The 9,851-nt window shown below is 36.4% G+C and overlaps 3 protein-coding genes across 3 annotated transcripts; all 3 read left to right on the forward strand.

Moving 5' to 3' along the window:
• T552_03750 (hypothetical protein) lies at positions 1-3,120 on the forward strand (the record flags this gene model as incomplete). Its single annotated transcript, XM_018372099.1, has 1 exon — positions 1-3,120. A coding segment is annotated over one exon (3,120 nt), but the record flags the coding sequence as incomplete, so codon positions are not given.
• A 293-nt stretch (positions 3,121-3,413) lies between these two features.
• T552_03749 (hypothetical protein) lies at positions 3,414-6,650 on the forward strand (the record flags this gene model as incomplete). The annotated part of the gene is made up of 1 exon (XM_018372098.1): positions 3,414-6,650. The coding sequence occupies one exon, from the start codon at positions 3,414-3,416 to the stop codon at positions 6,648-6,650; it is 3,237 nt and encodes a 1,078-aa protein (XP_018224134.1).
• A 283-nt stretch (positions 6,651-6,933) lies between these two features.
• Positions 6,934-9,851, forward strand: T552_03751 (hypothetical protein; the record flags this gene model as incomplete). Its single annotated transcript, XM_018372100.1, has 1 exon — positions 6,934-9,851. A coding segment is annotated over one exon (2,918 nt), but the record flags the coding sequence as incomplete, so codon positions are not given.

Here is a 9,851-nt window from a genome sequence, read left to right on the forward strand (position 1 = left end):
GATGATATTGTTGCTTATATTTTGAGAGAAGATTATGAAGAACATGAAAAGAAATGCAAACCAAAGCTTGGGGAATATTGTGAAGAATTGAAAGGAATAGATCCAGAATTAAATAAAGTTCATACTAAAGTTAAAGAAATTTGTAATAATATAGAACAAAAATGCGCAGACCTGAAAGGCGAAGTTGAAAAAGTATTGAAAGCTTTTGAAGGGGAACTTAAAAATGCATTGAAAGACATAAAAGATGAAGAATGTGAAAAATATGAAGAAAAATGTATACTTTTAGAAGAGACGAATCATGGTGTTATTAAGAAGAAGTGTGTCGAGTTGAGGGAAGGATGTTACATGTTCAAGCGTGAAAATATGGCAGAGGAGCTCCTTTTGAGGACGTTCGTAGGGGATATTAAAAAGAATGGTGAATGTAAAGGAAAGATGGAAAAGGCTTGCCTAGTGTTAATCCAAGAAAGCGACGAGTTGATGTCTTTTTGCCTTGATCCGAGTGGAACGTGTCAAGCGCTGGAAACCAAATTGAAGGATGTTTGCAAGCCTTTAGAAGAAGAGCTTAAAAAAGACGAATTAGCGGAGAAGTGTTATGAAAGACTTGAGAAATGTCATTTTTACAAAGAAGCGTGTGAAAATACAAAGTGTGAAGAGGATAAGACGAAATGTGAGAAAAATAATATTACATATAAAGCGCCAGGATCCGATTCTAGTCCTGTCAAACCGAAGCCGTCGTTGTTGACAAGGATTGGGTTGGAAGATGTTTATAAAAGAGCTGAAAAAGATGGAATTTTTATTGGAAGACAAGGAGTGGATCTACCAAGAAGGTTTGGTGGTGATTTACTCCAAGATGTCTTGTTAGTGTTGAGCAGATATGACCAAAACAAGGAACCAAAAAAGAAATGCAATAAAGTGTTAGAAAAATGTAATGATTTTAAGTATTTGAATACTGAATTGGAAAAGTTATGCAATAATGAAAAAGAGGGCGAATGCGAAAAAATGCTAAATATAAAAGAAAGATGTACAAAACTCAAATTAAATCTTTATCTGAAAGGGTTGTCTACAAAATATGATGAAAAAGCTGATTCAGATCTTTTATTCTGGAGAGAGCTGCCAACATTATTTACGAAGGGAGAGTGTACAGAACTTGAGTCGGAATGTTTTTATTTAGAAACAACGTGTAAAGATAATGAGATTGATAAAGCGTGTCAAAATGTACGAGTAGCGTGCTATAAAATGGGACAAGATAGGTTGTTGAGTACGTTGTTTCGAAAGGAATTGAAGGGGGAGCTTGGTCATATAAGATATTATAGTGACGATCCTAAAAATTGCAAAAAATCTGTGGTAGAAGAGTGTGCAAAACTTAAAGATAAAAGATACCTTTCAAAATGTCTTTACCCTAAAGAACTATGTTATCTGCTTTCAGATGATATTTTTCTTCAATCAAAAGAGTTAGGTATGCTTTTGGATGATCAGAGAGATTTTCCATTTGAAAAGGATTGTCTTGAGTTGAAGGAGAAGTGTGATGAACTTAAAAATCATACATATTTGAATTATGAAAAGTGTGTAACATTGAAAAGACGCTGTGAATACTTTAGAGTTTCAGAGAGATTTAGAAAAGTATTTTTAGAAAGAAAAGATGATTCGTTAAGGACTCAGAAAAATTGTACAAAGGTGTTGCATGAGAAATGTGATGCTTTATCTAGGAGGAGAAAGAATCCATTTACCGTTTCATGTGCTTTGCAAGAAGAAACATGTGAATATATGGTAGGCCGTACAAGTCAAGAATGTAGATATTTAGGAATCAACATGGAGAATGAAAAAATTCTAGAAGGAATTGAAAAAGCAAATGAAAATAAAAATGAAACAGCACTCGAAGAACTCTGCACAACATGGGGCCGACATTGTTACCAACTTGTGGAGAATTGTCCAGAGCAGTTGAAAGAAGAAGGTGATAAAGATCAAAACTGTGACAAACTCGAAGAAAAATGCAGGGATACCTTTAAAAAGTTGAAATTAGAGGAGGAGCTGAGTCATCTGTTGAAGGGCAGTTTAAGCGAGGAAAAAAAATGTAAAGAAGCATTAGAAAAGCGTTGCACTGAATGGAAAACAGCACCGAATAAAACATTCGAAACTCTGCTTGATAAATGTAATGATGTTACCAAGAAAAATGTTTGCAAAAAATTAGTTGATAAAGTAAAAGAGAGATGTCCTACTTTAAAAGCTGATCTTGAGAAAGCGGAAAAAGAGTTGAAGGACAAGAAAGATGAATACGATAATGTCAAACAGGCAGCAAAAGAATCTACGGAGAAAGCTAAGTTATTACTATCGAAGCCTCGAGAAGCCGTAACGCCAAGTGGGCAGAATAGCAGTGCTTCAGAGCAAGTATTACAACCAGTACAACCAGAATCAGGGTCATCATCATCACCAGCAGAGCCACCAGTACAGCCACTACCACCACCATCAACTGGTAGAACATCAGGCACACCAAGCACTGGAACGACAGACTCTGCAAAACTTGGACCCGTTAAAAGAGCGTATGTAGATGGAGGTGTATCAGAAGCAGAGGTAGAAGCATTTGATAACACGGCAATAGCAATGGAGTTGTATTTGGAATTGAAAGAGGAATGTAAAGCTTTAAAACTAGATTGCGATTTTACAGAGGAATGTCCTGGTTCTAAAGAAGTCTGCGGAAAAATAGACGATTTATGTAAACTGGAAGCATTAAAAGTTTCGGCTCATCATACAGAGACAATAACAAATAAGGTGACGGAAACACAGACCATTGAGAAGGCCGCTGAGACAGTCACTGAGACAGTAGGTGGAGGAAAAGTAACAGAACAGTGTACATTAGTGCGGACGACAGATATATGGGTGACGAGTACGTCATTGCATACGAGCACCGTGACAAGTACGCCTACTGTGACGTCTACAGTGACGTTGACCTCAATGCGCAAGTGCAAGCCTACAAAATGTACTACTGATTCAAGCAGAGAGACAGATAAAGGAGAAGAAGGAAAAGATGAAGAAGATGTAAAACCGAATGATGGGATGAAAATAAGAGTTCCTGATATGATTAAAATAATGTTGTTGGGAGTGATTGTTATGGGGATGATGTAAATGAATGAAAAAAATGTTAATAGATTGAAAATGTGCATATATCCATTGTTTATATATAATAGAAATGTAAATGAATGAATGAATTGAAAAATAAAATTTTAATAATTTTAGTCCGATATTTTAATTAATAACTTAGCTTTATTTGGTAAAGTTTATGCTTATCGAAGAGCTAAAGTTTATGATAAGAACGAGTTCAAGTTTGTCGTAAAAAATCATTTCAAAATAACTAACTTTTCACTCTACCCATATTCAACTTAGAAACTACCCACTAAACTCCCTACAAGGAGGCAGCAATGGCACGGCCGGTTAAGAGGCAAGCACCAGCAGTACCACCAGCAGAAGAGATTAAGGAGGAACACCTTTTGGCTTTCATTGTGAAGGAGAAATATAAAGATAATAAATGCAAAGAAGAACTCGAGAAATATTGTGAAGAGTTGAAGAAAGCAGATGAGAAATTCAGTGTGAATGAGAAAGTTAAAGAAATTTGTGGTGCTGGTGATGATACAAAACGAGACGGAAAATGCACAGGCCTGAAAGCTAAAGTTGAAAAAGAATTGGGAACTTTTGATACGGAACTTGAAGATGAATTAGGAAAATTAAAAGATGAAAATTGTAAAAAACATGAAGAAAAATGTATACTTTTAGAAGAGACGGGTGATGATGATGTTAAGGAGAAGTGTGTCGAGTTGAGGGAGAAATGTTACGAATTGAAGCGTAAAAAGGTGGCAGAGGATCTTCTTTTGAGGGCGCTCGGAGGGGATGCTAAAGAAGATGGTAAATGTAAAGGAAAGATGAATACTGTTTGCCCAGTGTTAAGCCGAGAAAGCGACGAATTGATGACTTTTTGCCTTAATCCGGATGGAACGTGTGGAGAGCTGAAAACAAAATTGGGCGAAGTTTGCAAACCTTTAGAAACAGAATTGAATGAGAAAAGCTCAGAAAAGTGTCATGAAAGACTTGAGAAATGTCATTTTTACAAAGAAGCGTGTGGTAATACAAAATGTAAGGAGGATAAGACGAAATGCGAGGAAAAAGGATTCACATATAAAGCGCCGGAATCTGATTTTAGTCCGGTGAAACCAAAGGCGTCGTTGTTAAGAAGTATTGGGTTGGATGATGTGTATAAAAACGCGGAAAAACATGGGATTATTATTGGAAAATCAGGAGTGGATCTACCAAGGAAGTCAGGTACAAAATTTCTGCAAGATCTCTTGCTAGTCTTGAGCAGAGATGAGAATGATAAGGATGCAGGGAAGAAATGCGAAAAAGCGTTAAAAAAATGTGAAACTTCTAAGTATTTGAATACTGATTTGATGGAGTTATGCAAAGATGCTGATAAACAAGAAAAATGCAAAAAAATACTAGATGTAAAAGAAAGATGTACAAAACTCAAGTTAAATCTTTATGTGAAAGGGTTGTCTACAAAATTTAAAGAAGATGAAAAATCAGATCTTTTATCGTGGGGAAAGCTTCCAACCTTTTTTATAAAAGGGGAGTGTGCAGAACTTGAGTCGGAATGTTTCTATTTAGAAAATGCGTGTAAGGATAGTAAGATTGATGAAGCATGTCAAAATGCAAGAGCAGCGTGCTATAAAAAGGGACAAGACAGGATGTTGAATAAGTTCTTTCAAAAGGAATTGAGGGGAAATCTTGGTCTTGTAAGATTTTATAGCGATCCTGAAGAATGCAAAAAATCTGTGGTAGGAAACTGTACAAAACTTAAAGAAGATAAAAGATACCTTTCAAAATGTCTTTATCCTAAAGAACTATGTTATGGGCTTTCAAATGATATTTTTCTTCAATCCAAAGAGTTAAGTTCGCTTTTAGATGATCAAAGGGATTTTCCATTAGAAAAGGATTGTCTTGAATTGGTGGAGAAGTGTGATGAACTTGGTAGTGATTCATTATTGAATTTAGAAAAGTGTATAACATTGAAAAGACGCTGTGAATACTTTAAGGTTACAGAAAGATTTAGAAATGTATTTTTAGAAAAAAAGGATGATTCGTTAATGACTCAGGAAAACTGTACAAAGGTATTGCATGAGAAATGTAATACTTTATATAGGAGGAGAAAGAATTCATTTAGTGTTTCATGTGCTTTACCAGAAGAAACATGTAGTTATATGGTATACCATACAAAAGATGAATGTAGTAATTTAAGAGACAACATCAAGAATGGAGGAATTGTAGGAAAAATTGGAGGAGCAAATGGGAATGAAACAGCACTTGAAGAACTCTGCACAACATGGGGCCGACATTGTCATCAACTTGTGGAGAACTGTCCGGAGCAGTTGAAAAAAGAAGGTGATAACAAAGATCATAACTGTGACAAACTCGAAGAAAAATGCAGTGAAACTTTTGAAAAGTTGAAATTGGAAAAGGAGCTGACTCATCTGTTGAAAGGAAGTTTAAAGAGTGAAGATGAATGTAAAAAAACATTAGGAGAGCGTTGCACTGAGTTGGAAAAGAAAGGAACATTCAAAATTCTGCTTAGTGATTGTAAAGAAGATAAGAAGCAAAATGTTTGCATAAAATTAGTTAAAAAAGTACAAGAGAGATGTCCTACTTTAAAAACCGATCTGGAGAAGGCGAAAAAAGAGTTGAAGGACAAGAAAGATGAATACGATAATGTCAAACAGGCAGCAAAAGAATCTACGGAGAAAGCTAAGTTATTACTATCGAAGCCTCGAGAAGCCGTAACGCCAAGTGGGCAGAATAGCAATGGTTCTGCACCAGTATCACCGCCTGCACCAGAATCAGGGTCATCATCATCACCAGCAGAGTCACCAGTACAGCCACTACCACCACCATCAACTGGTGGAACACCAGGAGCACCAGATGGAACATCAGGCACACCAAGCAGTGGAACGACGGGCTCTGCAAAACTTGGACTCGTTAAAAGAGCATATGTAGATGGAGGTGTATCAGAAGCAGAGGTAAAAGCATTTGATGCAACGACGGTAGCATTGGAATTGTATTTGGAATTGAAAGAGGAATGTAAAGCTTTACAACTAGATTGCGGTTTTAGAAAGGAATGTGAGGAATCTAAACAAGCTTGTGAAGAAATAGACAAGTTATGCGAAGGAATAAAACCATTAGAAATTAAGCCTCATCATACAGAGAAAATAACAGAAACGAAGACAGAAACGAAGACGGAAACAAAGACGGAAACAAAGACTGATGGCAAGGCTGATGAAAAGACCGTTGAGAAGACTGTTACGGTAACCAAATCAGGAAGTGGAGGAAAAGTAACAGAAGAGTGTACAATGATACAGACGACAGATACATGGGTGACACGTACGTCATTGCATACGAGTACGACAACGAGTACGTCGACAGTGACGTCGACAGTGACGTTGACGTCGATGAGAAAGTGCAAGCCTACCAAATGTACCACCGATTCAAACAAAGAGACAGATAAAGGAGGAGAAGGAGAAGAAGATGTAAAACCGAATGAGGGAATGAAAATAAGAGTCCCTGATATGATTAAAATAATGTTGTTGGGAGTGATTGTTATGGGGATGATGTAAAATGAATGAAAAAAATGTTAATAGAATGAAAATGTGCATATATCCATTGTTTATATATAATAGAAATGTAAATGAATGAAATGAAGTTTTAATTTTAACACACCATCTTAGTTCGAAACTATGCTTTATCGGGTAAAGTTTAAGCTTATCGAAGAGCTAAAGTTTATGATTAATGATAAGAACAACTCTAAGTTGTAAAAAAATCATTTCAAAACAACTTTCCACTCACCTGCCTACATCCAACTTAGAAACCATCCACTTAACTCCCCCCAAATAGGTGGCAATGGCACGGCCGGTTAAGAGGCAAGCACCAGGAGCACAAGTAGTACAAGGAGCACAAGATGACATTAAGGAGGAACACCTTTTGGCTTTCATTCTGAAGAAGGAATATGATAAAGAACAAGAATGCAAAAAAAGGCTCAAGGAATATTGTGAAGAGTTGAAGAAAGCAGATGAAAATCTAGAGAAAGTGGATGAAAAAGTTAAAGAACTTTGTGATGAAGCAAAACGAGACGAAAAATGCAAAGACCTGAAAGCCAAAGTTGAAAAAGTATTGAAAACTTTTGAAGAGGAACTTGAAACTGCATTGGTAGAGATAAAAGATGAAGAAGAATGTAAAAAACATGAAGAAAAATGTATACTTTTAGAAGAGACGGGTTATAATAATATTAAGAGTGACTGTGTCGACTTGAGGGAAGGATGTTACGAATTGAAGCGTAAAAAGGTGGCAGAGGAGCTCCTTTTGAGGGCGCTCGGAAAGGAAGCTAAAGAAAAAGCTAAATGTCAAGCAGAGATGAAAAAGGTTTGCCCAGTGTTAAGTCGAGAAAGCAACGAGTTGATGTCTTTCTGCCTTGATTCGGATAAAACGTGTGAAACGCTGGAAACCAAATTCAAGGATGTTTGTGAGCCTTTAAAAAAAACATTGGAGGCAAATGAATTAGCGGAGAAGTGCTATGAAAGACTTGAGAAATGTCATTTTTACGGAGAAGCGTGTGATGGCGCGAAATGTAAGGATGATAAGACGAAATGCGAGGGAAAAGGATTCACATATAAAGCGCTGGAATCCGATTTTAGTCCGGTCAAGCCGAAGGCGTCGTTGTTGAGAAGTATTGGGTTGGATGATGTTTATAAAAGAGCTGAAAAAGAAGGAATTATTATTGGAAAAGTAGGCGTGGATGTACCAAGAAGGTTTGGTGAAGATTTTCTGCAAGATCTCTTGCTACTGTTGAGCGAAAATGTGAATGAGAAGGATGATGCGGGGAAGAAATGCACTGAACTGTTAGGAAAATGTAATGATTTTAAGCATTTGGATCATGATTTGGAAAAGTTATGCAAAGATGAAAAGAATAAACAAGAGAAATGCAAAGAATTACTAGATGTAAATGTAAAAGAAAGATGTACACATCTCAAATTAAATCTTTATCTGAAAGATTTGTCTACAAAATATGAAAAAGCTGAAGAATCAAAACTTTTATTCTGGAGAGATCTGCCAACCTTATTTACAAAGGGAGAGTGTGCAGAACTTGAGTCGGAATGTTTTTATTTAAAAAAGGCGTGTAAAGATAAGGAGATTGATGAAGCATGTCAAAATGCACGAGCAGCGTGCTATAAAAAAGGACAATATAGGGTCATGAATACACTCTTTCGAGAGGGGTTGGGTGAGAACCTTGGTAGTATAAGATATTATAATAGCGATCCTGAGGGTTGCAAAAAATCTGTGGTAGAAAAGTGTACAAAACTTAAAGATAAAAAATATCTTCCACAATGTCTTTATCCTAAAGAACTATGTTATCTGCTTTCAGATGATATTTTTCTTCAATCCAAAGAGTTAGGTGTGCTTTTGGATGATCAGAGAGATTTTCCATTTGAAAAGGATTGTCTTGAGTTGAAGGAGAAGTGTGATGAACTTAAAAATCATACATATTTGAATTCAGAAAAGTGTATAACATTGAAAAGACGCTGTGAATACTTTAGAGTTTCAGAGAGATTTAGAAAAGTATTTTTAGAAAGAGAAGATGATGCATTATACGATGAGCAAAATTGTACGAAGGCATTGCATGAGAAATGTAATACTTTATATAGGAAAAGGAGGAATCCATTTGGGTTTTCATGTGCTTTGCCAGAAGAAACATGTAAATATATGGTACACCATACAAGTCAAGATTGTAGATATTTAAAAGTCAACATCAAAAATGAAGAAATTCTAGAACAAATTGGAGAAGCAAATAAAAATAAAAATGAAACAACACTCGAAGAACTCTGCACAACATGGGGCCGACATTGTCATCAACTTGTGAAAAATTGTCCAGATCAGTTGGTAAAAGAAGAGGAGAAAGATAATAACTGTCTAAAACTTGAAGAAGAATGCAGTGAAACCTTTAAAAAGTTGAAATCGAAGGATGAGTTGACTCACCTGTTGAAAGGCAGTTTAAGCGAGGAAAAAAAATGTAAAGAAGCATTAGGAGAGCGTTGCGCTGAGTTGAAAAAGAATGAAACATTCAAAATTCTGCTTGATAAGTGTGAAGCTAATGCCTTGGGAAATGTTTGCGAAAAATTAGTTGATAAATTACAGAAGAAATGCCCTACTTTAAAAGCCGATCTGGATAAAGCAAAAGAGGAATTAGAAAAGAACAAGAATGAATACGATAAGCTCAAAAAGGCGGCAGAAGATTCTACGGAGACAGCTAAATTATTGCTATCAAGGCCTAAACAAGACAAACCGCCAAATGCGCAGAATGGCAGTGATTCTACACTAGTACCACCACCACCACCACCACAAGCACCAGGGTCACCACTACCACCACCATCACAAAATGGAACTCCAGGCACATCAAGTGGAACATCAGATACATCAAGTGGAACGCCAGGTGCACCAAGTGGAACATCAGGCACACCAGGTAATGGAAAGACAGACTCTGCAAAACTTGGACTCGTTAAAAGAGCATATGTAGCTGAAGAAGTATCAGAAGTTGAGGTAAAAGCATTTGATGCAACGACGATAGCATTGGAATTGTATTTGGAATTGAAAGAAGAATGTAAAGCTTTAGAACTAGATTGCGGTTTTAGAAAGGATTGTTCGAGTGTTGATGATGTTTGCAAAGAAATTGACACATTATGTAAACTGGAACCATTAGAAATTAAGCCTCATCATACAGAGACGCAAAAAGAAATCTCAACCACTACGACGACCACTACGACGAC

This window comes from Pneumocystis carinii (assembly GCF_001477545.1).
Source record: "Pneumocystis carinii B80 chromosome Unknown supercont1.55, whole genome shotgun sequence".
Lineage (NCBI taxonomy): Eukaryota > Fungi > Ascomycota > Pneumocystomycetes > Pneumocystales > Pneumocystaceae > Pneumocystis > Pneumocystis carinii.